The following is a 17,022-nucleotide window of genomic DNA, read 5'->3' as shown; positions in this document are numbered from 1 at the left end:
CAAGACGCTGCTGGGGCCAGCTGCAACACAAAAGGAAAGCGACGCAAACTTAAACCAAAAAAGCAAAACAAAAAGAACATAAATTTTAAGCCCGAAGACTGCAACTGTCAGTTCAGAGCAACCGACCACATCAGCCCATTTTATAAGAAAATATATGAAGCTATCAAGTGCTCAGTGATGCATGGCTCATGCGTGGCCCGTGGTTTAAAGCAGCTTTTCTCTGGTTCTAGCAGCCTGGAGCTGGGAGCTGCAATGGCTGGAAGCAGTCATCACAGCCAGCCAGCTCTGGCTGCTCCTTTCTTCTCTCAGAGACGTCTGGGTAGAGGAAGAAATCTTGGGCCATGGTGAAAGGGAAGGTGAGGATAATTAATTTCATTGGCATTGAGACATCTGGGATCAAAGGCTTGGGCTATTTTATTCCAACACAGATTGTGGTCGGGGCCGTGTGTAACCGGCACATTCTCATGCACCCAGGGATGTTACATCCTCCCTCCTGCCCAGATACTGTAACTGACCTCAGCATTCGCAATACTTCCCTCCCTCTTTCTTTGGACAAAGAGCTGCAGGACCAACTGTTTCAGGTCTTTTGTAGAACAGAGCCCGAGACATGTACAAAATGTTTGCCATTAATGCAATTTCTTGTCCAACCCTAATCGTGTTATTGTATTTTTGTGACCTTCTAACCCTTCCTCTTCTAACCACCTACACAGAGCCTTTTTCACCCATAGATCTGGAAACAAAAGATCTTTTTCACCCAGAGATCTGGGCTCCTTGAACAAAACAACATAATTCTGAAAATGTCCCAGCATGGAGTCTGTTCCTTCAGCAGCAGTTTATCCTCATCTCAGATGCCAGCAGGGCTTTGGACTCTCTGAGAGTGGCTCAGGAACAACCCAATTTCTCTTAAGGGAACAGACTGGTTGCATCCTAAACATCTTAAACAGCATGGGCTCCTGAACCCAGGTGAGGGGGCAGAGCTGGCATCCTCTGGGGCTTAGCCTCTCTGCCCCAGAAAACAACTATTTGTGCATCATTCTCCAACACTGGAACCATCTAGGAAAAAACACAATTTTTTTCACAGGGCAGGATTTATTGAGAGATTGTAAAGCAGTACTGTAAAGCTTGGTTTTAGCATTTTACTGTGGGAAAGCACAAAGCAGTAAAGGAGGCAAGGGCACTGCTGATACAGGTCTCTAGAAGAATATGGGGAAAGTCAGTATGAATTAACTGTGAGCAATTCTTCTAAGTATTGTTATAGTGAGTTTATATCTATGGTTGTGCAGTGTCTGCTAAGTCATCAAATTCAATATCTTCAAACTGACTTATGGTCAGAGCAAAAGAGTTCCAAACAGCTGCTGTGGAGCACCCTGTGGTCAGAACTGCTCCTTCTGCACACCAGTCATGATTTCTTCTCACTGAGGTCCCTATGAAGTAGAGCACCCATGTAATGACCCATATCAAATCTGAGTATTTCCTACTGCTAGGAAATGTCTGCTTATTAGAGAAAACAGTAGCAATGTTTTTCAGGAATAAGTATTTTGGACAAGAAAATAAAGAACTCAACAAGCTGTTCAGAAAGTACATGATATAACTGTAAGATGAATTTGCTTATCCCAAAGAGTCTTCATTTATGGCATAAAAATATTACTTTATTATTTTTTCTCACAACTTTCTTCCCATTCAACCACAATATAAACTACCAAACCCATCCTCACACATCTCTGCAAACAAATTAAGCACTTTGTTTTGGAATTCATGCACAGAAGTAGGCTGGGTCCATTTCCTGTTGAACAGAGTGTAAGACCTCATCAACAACTGCCTGATTAATGATGCACCAAAGAAACCAAGAAACAAAACAATTCTTTTTTCCTAAGTACTTTTTTTTTTTTTAACTATAATCCAGTAAAACTAGCAAATCTGGAGGGAAAAAATGGTACAAATTGTCATTACAAAATGAATATCACAACAATTTACCATTTCCCATTATTTTTCTGGTTTGGTTTATTCCTGCAAATGTAACTCTTTGGGTTCCTGTCTTACCTCATCTTGGGACTTGACCAGTGTTTCAAATGTTTTTTCTCCACTTTCTCCATCTATCATTTTTTTCCGAATCTATTGGCAAGGAAGAAAAGGAAAAAGTGAAATAAAGAGAAAGAGTGTAGGTGTTGCTTGTAACACGAATAATCATTCAAGTGACCAAAATATATCTTAAAAACACAGAAAATGCTAAAGCAAATGGAAGTCAAAACTCTTAAAAAAATATTTTTGTTTACAATTTTCAGATTTTTTCATTTAGAAATTATTTTATCCAAAAATATACTCAAACAGTAGAGTTAAGAAGCAACTATTCTGATATACTTTCAATTGCTAGACGGTGCCATAAAACTCCTTGATGTTGGGCACTGACAGAGAGGGAATGAATTCTGTGTGCATGAAAAGAAGTTTTGCCTAGCATTTCTTGTGCCTGCCAGCACATCCTCTGTGATTCAGGTAGTAGCACTGATTCACAGAAATACTTTTGTACCAGTTCAAGAGTAACTCCCCTCTGAAGCAGTCATTTCAAAGAAACTTAAGGCAGAATTAAACAGATACCAAGGCATGCTGATTTCTGTCGTTATAAAATAAAAATTTCAGTGAAAAATATGTTAAAATGTAAAATGCTTAAAAACCTTTGATTTGATTTCAGAAAACTAACTAATTTTCTTAAAAAGTTATCATTTCTGAATATATTACAAAATCAGTAACTGAAAAACATACAGAGGAATTAATTTGCTGTCTACACTTAACTTTGTCTCTCAGTTCCTTTTCTTGCCACAGGAACAATCTTGCATTAATAGGGAAATACTTTTAAAATATTTCAGGTAAATATTCTATTAAAAAGTGTTATGCTTAGAAAAACTTTTCTAGCTTCCTTCCCAGGAATTGTTATATTAATGAAGAAGAATTTAAGCAGCAATCATGGTGTTTTTCAAAATGAGAGGAATATAATACATTGCCCTTGCCCAGAAATAATGCTGGGATCTAACTTGTCTAAATATAGCTTCATCTCTATACAAAGTAATCATCTTAACAAATTTAAAATTCAGATTTATATTGAAATAGATACCCATTCAAAATCTAGAACATTTATTGCTTTGCAGTTATGACATGGTGAAATACGAGCAGCAACAGGCACTAAGAAATAGGTAATCTCACCTCAACTTTAATATCATTTTCCAATTCAGCATCTAGAAAATCCAGTGTAACAGGTTCCTGGGATTTAGGATTCTGAAGCAGAAGACATTAAATGATCAAATGATAAAGACAGCATACTTTAATATTAAAAGCCACTCTAATCCCTTCATTTCAAATTACCCTACTTCACTGGGTTTACTTACCCATCTGGTTTAATCTCTTGTAGCATTACTAGTGGCCCTTTCTCATTTATTTTATTTTGTTGAATAGAGAGGTTAATTGGATAAGTGAAAATCAAATTAATACTAATTGCCAGTGTCTGTGCACAGCCTGTCATGTATGGGGCTCATGCTGAGGTGCTGCTCCCCCTTCCCCTTCCCCTGGTATGTCACAGACTGTGCTGCTTTGGGAGGAAGCAGAGGATATGGATCTCTCACTTGATGTCCTGCCTCCAAGAAAGGAGAGAGAAATGTGGGAGAGTTTTCTACCCAACCAGTAAGCTGGGCAGCTGTACTCTTTGCAATTCTACCAAGAGCAGAAAACACAGACTTGCTGATATGAGGTGGGAATAGACTATGGTTCAAGATTCAAAAAGGCAGCAATTGCAGCCAATTATTTGGGGTTTATAAAAAATAAACACCACTTTTATTGTCAGCATTGCAGGACTTCCCTGAACACCTTGGAGTTTCAAAAGCATTTCTCTTGACATCAGTACTGGTATCTCAGTTTAGAAGATGGAAACCTGTAGCACAGAAATACTGAAACCCAAGCTTCCAGCCCTAAGGAACATGGATGATGTCAGCCCTCAACTATGGAGCACAGAGAACTTTGGTGACCTACATCTGCAAAAACCCTGGCCCCACAGGAGTGCTGGAAGACCACTGTAGCTCTGCTGAACTAAATTGGACCACCCTCCAGCCTCTGCTTCTTTCCCAGTGGCAGTATGCATTTGCTTGGCCAGAGCCATCTTCCATATGAGTTCTTAGGAATCCAACTATTTTCCTGGCAATTTTGCCTAACCCCCATTGATTTTATATTGTGTGTGGTGCAAAAATCATCACCAAGCAGTTGTTTAATGCACCCCCTAAAAGCAACTGCATTTCTTTAGAACTAGGGGTATGGGGATATATTACTTAACCATTTAAATCTGACAATTCAGAGTAGAAAATGAAAAAAAATAAAAATTAAGGGATTTCAGCAATTCTCCTATATTGATCTCCTATATATCCCTTCCTTCAAAATTCCAATTATGTTCCTCATATCAGCATTCTCTGGCAAAGCTAAATGACAAATGTGCATGTGACTGTTCTATCAAGGAATGCAAGCATGTTTCATCACAACACATGTATGTACTGGAAGAAAGTAACATCCTGAACAAATGGTAAAAGATGCCTTCATGTAACAGTCTGGAGTACTAAGAGCTTAACAGTAGCCCTTATTTTCAAGATTTTAATATAGAATAGATCCAGAAGACAAAAGATTATTTCTTCCTTTTCTTGAGGACAAAATGTACATGACAGAATCATTCTTGTTCTTAACAAGACTTACTGTCAGCTAAGAGAAAAAACAATACATTTATTGTCAGGAAGGGAATATGTACTGAAAAGATTGCAGACAAAGACTCTGGGTGTTTCTTTAAAATATTTACGAAAAACTTCAAGAAAATGTTTGAATTTCTATTTACATATGATTAATAAAGCTAGCAACTTCAATATAATGGCATTAATGTATGCTCCCTACTAATTCAAAATTATTCAATTATTGCTAGGCAGTTGCTTTTCCCTCCCAACAAATCCACACTGTCAAAATAAGTAACAAAAGGCTAAAATGTAAAAATAAATAAAAATTTATATATCTTACATGCAATGGATAATGAATAGCATGGTCAAACCCAAACAGCATGCATGAAGGCATTGGCATGGCAGAGGAGGCATTTATGAAGTTCACATTCCATTCCAAAACACAAAGGAACAGAGAAGAAAATAAATGGTAAAAAGAAAAGAAAAAAAAAAAATAAAGCCATCACATCAAATCAAGGTCAATACTTATTTCAAATGATAACCTGGGCTAGTCATAGTCAAGGAGTCCCAAAGACAAAATAGCAAACTTTAATTCTGTGAAAATTCAGGTATGCATGAACTGTTCTTTTTTTTTAAGATTTATATCACCTCACATTTCTTATATGATACTTATTAATCACTTTTAATAGGTCAAAAAACCTAACCATGTATAAATGCATTCTTAGAGGCACATCTAAGAGCTAGAACAGGCACTAGGCACTAAGAGCCAGAACAGAAAAGTCCTACACTGATACTTTAAAAGGGAAGACAAATTCCCCTTTATGTCTCTTTCCCTCAAGAATGTTTTTACCAGTATTTGGGCTCCATAATTTTCATTTCCAAGGTTGCCATTTACTGGGGTTTGTTCCAAGCCACGAAGAAACAAACTTACAGTTCAGTTTGTTCTTCTCTTTATTCAGTCATGCCTGTAACATGACTGGAATAAGCACACCACCACCACCACATTCAGCAGCTCAACTTAACAAAACAGAACAGAAGTAAATCACTAGCAATGAAGCATGCAAACAAAAGGATTGCAATCCATTTTCAGCAGGACAAATAAAGGCAAGGGTCTATAATTTCAATGACAACTCATGAAGGAAACAAAGAAAGAAAGAACTGGTGCAGCAACATTAAAAAAAAAAAGTTAACTAAAATGTTGTTGTGTGTTTTGGGAGGTCAGTTCTCATAAATTCTATGGATGACCTTCTTTGCTGTGTTGCAGGAGCCCAGTTCTTACTCATACCTGCAGTACTAATGAAGAGAAAGGCTATTGGGCTTTCACAAGAAGTGATGGAAAAAAGTCAGCAAAATCCTGGGCCACAGAGGTGAACTCAGGAGCATCTGGGGTGGATGGGAGCCCAGAGCTCCTGCAGTGCTGCACTCCCTGGGCAGCAGGCAGTGCCAGGCAAACCCAGCAGCAGCAGCCAGACCCCACCATGGCAAGCTGAGGAGTCAGGTGTGCTGAGAAAACCAGCTTTTTGGGTTTTTTTTTGATTCAGTGCTGATTTCTCCAGTGCACAAACAAAAACCCCAGACCTACACGTGTTATAAACACAGCTACCCAACACTTGAGGAAAGCACTGATCAGGATTTTACACCATGTTTCACCGGTGTTGCTATGCAGGCTACAAGTTTTGCCTTACAGATTCCCATATGTGTAAGAAATCAAACTTGATAGGCTGTGTTTAAGTTTACTATTTTTCTAGTTACATAGTTAATCTATGTCTTTAGTGATTTTTAAGTTTTCATTAAGTGTTTTCTGCTCAGGAATTGCATTACATAAACATGATTAGTTACACTGTTCAGGCTAATGGCAGTTAATTCTGTGCAGTTGGGTCTGCTAAATTGAGAAAATCCCACATAAATAGCAGATAGAATACATTCCCTACTCTGACTTCCCCAGGAAAAAAAAAAAAATCAAAAAACCTGAACAACTCATATTCTGTAATTTTATGCAGCATACACTGTACAATAAAACGTGGCAATTGTCACAAGAATTGTCTTCTGATCTTCTCTTGACTTTGGGTTTATGCAAGCAAAGCCAGCACAAGTAGTCTCTTTTTATTTCCAGTCTTCAAGTTAATTTCAACATCTGTAGAAGAATTTTTACAGCACGACTCTAATTAGCACCTATTAGTAAAGCATCATAATTTAATGGAATGCCCTTCACTACAGCCAATAGCATGTTTTCTATTATTTAAACAGGAAAGGATGCAAGCTTCATGCTTTGGAAGCTGTTTGTCACAATAAACAGTTCTCTAGTTAGACTTTTCCTAGTAAGCAGGGCAGAAGCTTTCTAATTATATTTCCAGGTCTATGCATTCTAATGCACTAATCACCTCCATCCAAAGTTACCTGTACATGGGGTCTCCTTTTTCTCAATTTAACTTTTGGTATGCCCACACCAATTTGCTGAAGTAACAAAAAAGCAGTAATTGATATTTTTGCACTATTAGTTAATAGCCTAGTTATAGAATGGAAGTGTTTTCTCAGCATCTGTGCTGCCCAGTGCACTGCCAGCAGAGACTACCCCTCACCCTGATCCTGATTCTGAGCTCTCTTCCAGAACTGCACACAGTTTTAGGATGGGGAAACAAAAATCAGACGTATGTTAACGTGAATAAAATTAACTGACAGCTCTCCCTTCCACATATTCTGACAGAATAACATATAGAATGAGAATAGCTCAATTTTAAATATAAAATTTACTTTTATATTTGATCTTAAACCCCAGCTCCTCTTAAGTTTCTCAAATAATCTTAAACAGAAAGAAAGAATATTGGACCTCCCTGAAGGCATATGGAGTTTTAGGATGTCATTAAATGGGTTTTGATCAGAACCATAGTAAAAAAGAAGAGAAGCATTCTAATATTTAGAATTGATTGAGAAATAGAATTATTTACTGTTTTCAAAATGTAATTAAGGCTAAGCTTGTTAATACATGCTTAATGGACTCACTTCAGTAACTATGTTTGTTTGGTGGTGCATCCACCTGTTCTCCCCATAACAACGGGAAAAATATATCCATATATGCACACATACACAAAGAAAAATGACAATAAAACATACAATTAAGTACTATTAAAAAAGTGGCTAATTACACAAACAAAAATTGTTTAAGCTGTTTAAAACTATATTAAGATGCATATTAAAAATTTTCTTGTTATGCTTTGTCATAATTTTCATATATTTCAGCAAATAAGAACTTGATGAGAAAGGTTTAAATTATTTTAATATGCTTTTGAATTTGTTGTTTGTTGACTTTTCTCAGTTGTGCAAACAACTTTACAAACTTCAAGACAATTACTCAAAATATTAATTGTGTTGAACCAGTTGTGATTTGAGGAAATAGATTTTCAGAATGAAAGCAGAAGACATTCAAAAGAAGGAAGCATTGGAAGTGTAAGAAACCCTCACCTCTTCAAAGGTAAAGATGCAGTTATGGTTTTTTTTACAACTATTGAAAAATTGCTGGCAAAGAGGGTTAAAATGTTGTTTGTTAATAAGTTAACAGCTACAGGGAGGTTCAACTAAAATTAATATGACATGTTAAAGAAAGTCCATGAATTCTAAATATATCTGTCTTGGTTGAGTACCTTAGTTTTAAACTGTAGCTCTTGTATCAGTCTGAATAGCATGCACCACCCCACACAAACTGGGAGTGGAAAAGTCTAGTCTGTGTAACTGTTAATAACAACAATAACAAAAATAGTTCAAATGCTTAATGTTGCATTTAGACATTGCTCTACAACATAACAATTATTACTTATAAAACATCCTGTTTTAAACATACTCTAAATCAAAGTTTTGAGCATTAAAGGAAAGCATCTCTGGATTTCCACATCCTTTTAAGAGGAAAGCTACCCAGAGAAACCATGACAATTAGTGTCCTAATAATCCATCTCAGTTTGCCTGGATTTAGTTGGCATGAGCTGAGTTTTAAATAGAGGTTTTTATTCTTCAGTGTTGTGAAGTAACAGAGCAGGCAAACAGCACATCTGAGATGGACAGAGTCCATAGCCATCAGTTCCTCACAAGGTTAGGTCTAAAATAATGCAATTTCATTGCTTCTTTTTACGTTACTCCTGCAAATGAAAAGACAGTTTAATCTGCATACAAGGGAAAGATAAATAGCCCAATTGCCATCATCTAATTACTAGTAACCTCTAATTAAGAAAAGATTGGGTCAGTAATGATGCAGATTTTTGCCTCTGAAGAATTCACCAAAAAAAAATCAAAACTTCCATTTTTTAAGACATGAAAATCAAATGCAATTATCCAGAAACTGAAGTCCTGCACAGTTATGAATACTATATAAAACCCTTCTTTTCCGTGGTTTTCCTTTATATTTTTGAAGTGTCTTTTAAAATAAATCAAAAGGGATTTCTCATTAAAAGTTACAGTCAAGTTATTCTTTCTCTTCTTCAGAAGCACTTTTTCCTTTCTTGTGTCACTTGGCAAAAGATTTCAAATGTATTAATTACTTCACCAGGAAATTAATTCAAATATTCACAAAGCTGACTTCTCCCAGATTAAGAATTAAATTGATCACTAAAATATGTAGATGAATTCCTAATTTTTTCTTCTGTCTTTCACAATTAAAAAAGTTATTTTAACTTTGTCATTTATATAATATAACCTTAAGAATCGAAGAGACAAAGTTCACTGAGAAGATGAAATTAAAATATGAGAATTTCCATAAGGTCCACTAAACAGGAGATTGTTTCGCATGGAGAAACCTTTCATTAAAACCAAGATCAAAGTTCTGATTTCAGAAAAAAAAAAAAAAATCATCCATTCATGTTGAAATTTCTCATCAATGTCAGGGAACTATTTAAGAAGATACAGACAATGCAGGATTCTCCACAAGGTAAGGACTACAGTTAATGGATAAAGGGCCAAACTGAAATATTTGGTTTCTATTTGCCTGAAATTTGATGAAAGTTGTGTCCTAGTCATATTTAGAAAAAAGTATCATGTTTAAACATGAAAGAACTTTCTCAAGTTGAACTACTAAAAATCTAGTGTTCTGGGAAGTCTGCTCAGTTAAATCCATCCCTACTCTGAGATGAGGTTTCAGCTCTGGTAAACAAAAAAAACAACCAAATAAATAAATACAAAAATTCAATTAAAACACGTTATGTTTTCCTCTGATTTCTTTGGTTTGGCAAGTATGAAAATTTCAATCTTTTAAATGAGAAAGCATCACAATAAATAGGTGCACAAAAACGTCAAGATTGCTTCAAGATTCTTCAAGATTGCTTCAAGACTGCTTCAAGATTTTCAAAACTATTATACTGTTTTCACAATGATATTTCAGCTACTACTAACTGTTTTAATGTTAATAGGTATATTCAAACATTCACATGTATAAATATGCATTCAAAATATACATATTTTTTATTTTATTAATAAACAAATTCAATACAAGCCAAAGCTGGATGATTTGGATGAAGCCATATATGCACCACAGATTTTGCTAACACCCACAAAACTGAGAATTTTCACTATTGCTGTCCTGTACCTCCTGATTTTTTCTGACAATATCTCCTTATTATAGAGAAGTAAATTAGAGGGGGTTTCATACCTTTGGTTGGAGATTTGGATGTAGTAGCACATACCCATTAGGATCAATTGCAAAATAGTATCCATTTGGACAAAGCTGAAAGAAAGAAATGAAGTTTAGCATTATATGGTTTTAAGTAATTAAGAAAGAGTAATTAATGGCTTTCAAGAAATGCTCACACTGTGGAAAACACACGCCTCAGGCATCATGAAGTATAAGATTACTAACACAGACAAGATAATTTCTTAATATTTACTCTTTTAGGATCATAGACTTGAAGAATGATTTAGGCTGATGAAACCTCTGAAGGTCAGCTAGTACAACCTCTCACTGAAAGCAAAAAATAAAGTCCAACTTAAAAAAATAAATTCCAACTTCAGAGTTGGACTAGGTTTCAATTCTTTGAATGCCTCCAGTGGCAATTCCAAACCTCTCTGGGCAGCCTGCTCTCCTTCTCCCTTAATTTCAGCTGGGATTTCCACTGCCACACCTATGCTGGTAGCCTCTTTTTGAGGTCCATTTTCTCCAGAATTCCCATTAGCGAACCCTTAGGCTCCTTCTTCAGCCCAAAGGCATCTCTGTCAGCTTTTTCCTGTGTACCAGGCACTGCAGACCCTCAGCCAACTTAGTGGCTCTGCACTGGGCCTCAGAGTATTTATTATACTGAGGAGATCAAGTTTGGACAGTGTGCTGATGCAGATGTTTACTGCACAGCTGGTTTTTGCTGCCAGGGCACCCTGATAACTTATGTGATGTGTGTCCTCCACCACGACTCCCAAGTCCTCTCCTGCCCTTTGAGGCAGCCTGAGCTGTGGTGTGGGATTGCTCCATTCTAAATGTAGGACTTGGCATCTGCCTTCAGTCAAACTTGTGATGCTCCTTTTGCCCCTCAGCTTTTGTTTTCCACAGCACCAGTTATTTTCATAAAAATTCCACAGCTAGATGTCTACATAAATAAATCAATCACACTGAGTAGGGTACAGACAGACACCTATATTAAAGAAATTTTCTATAAAGAGCTGTCCTAAATAAATGGCAAATATTATCAACTGAAATGATTGTGTACTCTACATTAAGAAGCAAACAATTAACTAAAGAGCAGTGCTTTAAGATACAGGAAGATAATTACTTGTAATGTACTCCCCAATTAAAAGCTGACTTTTACACAGTGAACCCTGATGGACAAATCACACAGAAACACATATATGGCTGGAGAGAAAACCACCAGAAAATGAACAACAATAGAAAAGAATATATGAAAAGAAGCCTGCTGGTATTTTGACTCCAATCCAGCCATTGCAGTGTGACTTATGAAAGAGCATGCACAGAAATCACACATTAAACATACGCTGTGAGAAACCACCAATGCGAGCAGCTTACCGTAAATCGGGGCGTCAGCTTTTTTATGTCCTCCAAAGACACATCCACCCCCATTACTCCAAGAATCAGCTGATTCTGGTAAAATTCCAAAATGTTACTATGTATTAGACATATTTACAATGGAGAGTAACTGCAACAGTCAGTAAATTTGTATTTTTTGCCTTCATCTCTTTTTTGAGAGATCCATTTGTGAAGTTGCCTATTTAGTTATGTGTCTATTCTGAATATCTTAAATGATGTCAAAGTAATCCAACATAAAATTTAATAAATTTAGAATTTACTATAGAGTATGAAAATATTTCTGAAGATGGATACTTTTCCAGATGAATAAATAACATATATAAGAATAAAACTGCTAAAAGCAAACGTGATGCAATATTGCCAGTTATGCTAAACTAAACAACCAGCACCAGCACTGAGCTACTTTTCATGCTTAGGTTGGGCAGCTGGTAAGTGAGACCTCAAAACAATTAACTCTTTGGGCTATAGTATAAAGATGAATGAAAAATATTCCAACACAGTAAAAACCCCCAGTGACTAAAAGAATCATCAGCATTTGAAATCAGGGACCCAGGCAGTACAATTATTTGGCATATAATTTATTTTTCTACTACAGAAAAGGAGGGCAGTCCTTTACATAGTGTGACCTGAATCCCTTCTCCATATTAAATAAATTTGTAAAATTTGCTGGAGGAGGAATCTTGCAGCCTATAAATATATTCAGGTAGAGATACAAATTGAGCAGATTTGAGTTCCTTTCTTGCCCCTGTGTACTAGATCATGTCTGTTTTACTTCTCAGAAAGACATCCTTTGATAATCAGTAGTCTGTCACTTTGAAGGAGACTCAGACAATTCCAGGCATTGTCCTGTAGATAAGATTAAGCAACTTTCTTTTGTTTATTGTTTTTTTTTTTTAAAGGAAGCTAAGAGAACTATTCTGAAAGTAGACTAAAGAAATGGCAGTGATCAAAGCCTCATTGATTCATTCTATGTAATAACTGAGAAACTCAATCAAATAATATTTGGTCTAAATATCTGTATGTTTTGACTTGAATGGCTGTACCAAAAGTACAATATTTTACTACACACTGTTCAAGCATATTCCAGGTCTGTTCTGTGTTTTGTGAAGAGGACACAGATTCCATGTCAGACAGTAACAGGGATGGGCAATTTTATTTATTCAACACTTAGAATTTAATCTAAATATAGTGCTCTTTTCCATTATCGTTACTAATTATATACTAATCTATATTCTCTACTTCACTGCCTTTTACCCTGAAATGTCATAGCCTCAGAGGTTTGCTAGAAATTTATCTGGACATTATTTCTTAGAAAGGTCTAAAAAATATCATCATCTACTTCCCATCTATTGAGCACTTAATGCATTCCCTCTGCCACTAAGGAAAAGGGATAGATAGCGGAATGTCACACCCTGAAACTCAGAATGACAAAAAGGGAAAAAGAATGCAGAGCATTTCCTTGTTCCCAGGAGGTGATCAGGTAAGTAGATATGACCCCTTTGTTTCTGATGTACAAGACAGTTACACTGCAAAATGCTCTATGGAAATACACATACTTCAAGGCATTTAACATTTAATTTAATTTATATAACTTCTATTCTTTTTTTCTTTGAACGAAAAGCTTACAATTTTCCCATTTTGTTCTCTTGTTAGATTGAAGACAGGCAGAGTTCCTGTAATCACAAGGCCCAGCTCCTAAAAAATAACCAGTAAAAAAGGGAGAAAAAGACTTCTTAGTTAAAAAGCAAATGTTAAGCCATAATATATTAGAACAATGGAAGAATGTGTGCAGCTAAGCAATCACTTTCAGTTTTTGTAAAAAACAATTACTTTCAATTTTTTAAAAGAAAGAAAATAGTAATACTTCACTGACTTGATGAATAAAAAGTTGAAGTTATGATTATTTTTTTGTCCATATATTAGTGGGATTAATATATTATTTTTTAAAAATAGATAATGGTCAACAACTTAGGATACAGAAGTTTCAAAAAACCTAAATGTTATGAAAACATATTTGCAGCTACAGTATCCACTATGGATAAAACTATGGATAATAGAGAGGAAAAGGAAAAGGAAAAAGGAAAAGGAAAAGGAAAAAGGAAAAGGAAAAGGAAAAGGAAAAGGAAAAGGAAAAGGAAAAGGAAAAGGAAAAGGAAAAGGAAAAGGAAAAGGAAAAGGAAAAGGAAAATTAAGCTTAGAAATAGTAAATTTCAATTTGGAGTCATGGTTTTTGTGTTTCCCAAGTCACCTTCAGGTGATGGGGCCCTCCTGTCCTGGAGATGGCTGAATTCCTGCCTTTCCATGGGAAGCAGTGAATTAATTCCTTGTTTTGCTTTGTTAGTGGGCACAGCTTTTGTTTTCCTATCAAAGTGCCTTTGTCTCAACCCACAAGTTTCCCCTGTGATTGTCTCCCCAGTCCCACCAGTGGGGGAGAGTGAGGAGCTGCACTGGCTTTGGTTGATGGCTGGGGTTAGACACAGCAGGTATATATCACATACAGCAAAAAACAATAGAAAAATACAACACATGGTTCCTCTACTTTTCTGTAATCACTACTTTTGAGTGGTGTGCAATAATGTCTATCATGGGCTTGGCAACCTCTGGTACTGAGGCAACTGAGGCAAGAATTTGCAATCATTTGGAAGATACACGAAATCTGGTTTTCCTTTAGCAACCTTCACAAATCATACTGAAAATAGGATTCAGAACACCAGATGTTCAGATAGCCAGGACATTTTTGTTTTGTATTCCAAACTGTCCATAGGGAGATTTTTACATTTTTTTTATGTGATTGTTTGGGTTTAATTTCAAACTTTCCCCCTACATTTATGCTCAATCTCCTAACTAGTTTATTGAGGAGTCTTATCTCTTTTCTCCCTTTGTTTCACTTGAAAAGGAAAAAAAAAAAAAAGCTAGATTGCCATATGAATGCACTCTGGTGAATCTGTTCTCTATTTTCCCAGTCTAGTAGCACCTTTTTGAAATTTAAACCATCCTTCATGAACTTACATTTGTGCAACTAATGAAAAGTGATGAGGTCAGAGTTAGTAAAGTTACAAGCAAAGTGAAGTGCATTTTTTAGGAAAATGAGAAAAATAGGGGTGAATCAGTAGAGAAGACATTATTTAGAAGAAACATTGAAAAGATACTTAATGAAACAGGAGGGGGATGCAGTATGGGAGATAACACAATCTCCCAACTATAAAAAAAAAAAAAGTAAAAAAAAGTTAGGATAACAATTATGAATTCATTTTGCCTAACTGTTAAACTTAAAAAGAATCTGAAAATTCTGCAATTATCTTGAAAATGAACCCAGAGACACACAGAAATAGAATCTGAAGGAACGGGGCTATGAAAGAGCTGCAAATTGCTACAAATACATCAAATTACTAAAGACAGTCTTGAAAGGCAGACTGAAATGAAAGTTCCTCTTCAGGATTTTATAACCTGAATTTATGCACTAATGTGGCCTCATGTAATACACTTTGCATTACTTTAGTCTTAGCCACAAAACAGCCACTGGATAGCAAGAACCAAATAATAGGAGTGATTCCTGTAAGCCACAAGCAGGAGAACTGTAAGCCCTACATGAGGGAATGCTTTTAGGGAATTAAGATAACAAACAGCTGTGACAACTTGGGCACATTCCCTTTTACAACCAAGAGTCAGGAAAAACCTTCAGAGGGGTCAGATACAGCTATGCCTTTATGGTCTCAACTGTGATGAAAAAGTACACAATTTTGAGCCTTTACCTCATCACTTTACCTTGTTTTGTCCTACTTTATTTACATATAGTTATGTAAATATATATGTGTGTATGTACATACACAATTATATGTATATATAATAATATACTCACAAACACACATATGTGACACAGGAAGGCAGAAAACCTTGAAGGGAAGACTGAATGAACCCACTGAGTATCTAAAGCAACACAAGAGCTGCCTGCAGGTGTCACTTATTTCACTTGACTAAACAGATGTCTATTTTCCTAGTTACACATTTATCTTTGGCTTTACAACAGGATATGTGCAGATCATAAGAACTTCTGTCATCACATCCTTTATGTTTCCAGTAAGTACCTCAAAAATAACAAACAAAACATGCTTAAGGAACTTCTGGACATTGAAATTTCAATGAAAAACTAGTTCCTCTGTGTCATGCTCAGCTATATTGACAGTAAAAAATTATATGTTGTTAAAAAAAAATGACAGAATTTCTGACTGACGGGAAGATGTGCATTCTGACATGACGGGAGATGACTACGTGAGCTGTGATAGATACGTGAGTCCAAATGGCCATTTTGCAGTAAGTTTTGCCCTGTTCCTCAGAAATAGGTTATTCAGAGCAAGAGATTAGATTTCCTCTAACAATACTTTTCTTCCTGTAGTTTCCTGAGTATGTTTGTTTTACAAGACCAAAGTGATAAATTCAGCAGTAAGAAAGCTTTTCATATCTCTTTTTGTTTATATTCCCATTATTTGCATTGTCCAATTAAAGGTTAAAGAAATCATTACCTTGAGCAAGCAAGTAATTAACAACAACCCAAGTTCAATTTGTGCAAATACTTAGTAATGCTGATAGATTTCATTCTGCCCGGAATGTTCTTTGGAAGGGGGAAAAAAAAAAAAGAGGAAAAACTAAGAATTCTAAGAATTCCTCACCAGAAATGTAACAAATGACCTTTACTGCAGTAGGTACAAGAATGCAAAGCTATTTACTTTTTTGCTTTTTTTTTTTTTTTTTTTTGCTTAAGCTGAGAACAGCAGTGGCCTACACTTTAAAGGCTGCAGAGAATAAACTGGTTTTCTCTGCTAAATTTCAGGACACTTAGAAGGATAGAGGTGCAAGTTAGACCAGCACATTACACATTATAACTAGATCTCTTCCTAGAGGCTGTTGTATTTATGTGTACAGATGTTAGAAATGCAAGAATATCATGTTTGGAACTGTAAGAAATTGGATTCTTGGGAAAGCAGACCCACATAGTTACTGATTTTCTAAAATTCTTACTTTAGTAGAGATAAATACAGATCATACCAGAGCATCCAGATAGACATTTGTCCATTGCACTTGTTTGGCTTGCTCTCCAGCTAAAACCATTGGTCTTCCCAAAACATCTAGATATTCCTGTTAAAAAGTGTAATGAACTCATCAGAAGGCAATTATTAGATCAAAGAGTACAAACCATATTAAAATAAACAATAATTAAATAAGAAAAATTCAAAATGTCAGAGGAAGAAAGGAAATCAAAAGTCATCATTATTACAGGAGGAGCATTTATTTACTTCTTAAAAATTGTACCACAAAATAATT

The 17,022-nt window shown here is 35.8% G+C and overlaps 1 protein-coding gene across 7 annotated transcripts in view; it reads right to left on the bottom strand.

The window, feature by feature from the left end:
- CACNA2D1 (calcium voltage-gated channel auxiliary subunit alpha2delta 1) overlaps positions 1 to 17,022 on the bottom strand; it is a 353,676-nt gene that overhangs the window by 31,890 nt on the left and 304,764 nt on the right. For 3 of the 7 annotated variants that reach the window (XM_084206726.1, XM_084206727.1, XM_084206730.1), the window contains exons 15-21: positions 16,747 to 16,836; positions 13,330 to 13,398; positions 11,683 to 11,757; positions 10,324 to 10,398; positions 7,092 to 7,148; positions 3,196 to 3,252; positions 2,041 to 2,112 (exon numbers count right to left, since the gene is read on the bottom strand). In XM_084206726.1, coding sequence (XP_084062852.1) covers positions 2,041 to 2,112; positions 3,196 to 3,252; positions 7,092 to 7,148; positions 10,324 to 10,398; positions 11,683 to 11,757; positions 13,330 to 13,398; positions 16,747 to 16,836 — 495 coding nt within the window. Of the gene's footprint in view, positions 1 to 2,040; positions 2,113 to 3,195; positions 3,253 to 5,095; positions 6,829 to 7,091; positions 7,149 to 7,965; positions 8,421 to 10,323; positions 10,399 to 11,682; positions 11,758 to 13,329; positions 13,399 to 16,746; positions 16,837 to 17,022 lie in introns of those variants that run through there. The other 4 variants (XM_084206728.1, XM_084206729.1, XM_084206732.1 and 1 more) reach the window with 3 other exon arrangements.

The sequence above is a fragment of the Fringilla coelebs genome (assembly GCF_963513975.1).
Source record: "Fringilla coelebs genome assembly, chromosome: 5".
Lineage (NCBI taxonomy): Eukaryota > Metazoa > Chordata > Aves > Passeriformes > Fringillidae > Fringilla > Fringilla coelebs.
The sequence above is the reverse complement of the archived record's forward strand: the minus strand, read 5'-3'. Positions and strand labels throughout refer to the sequence as shown.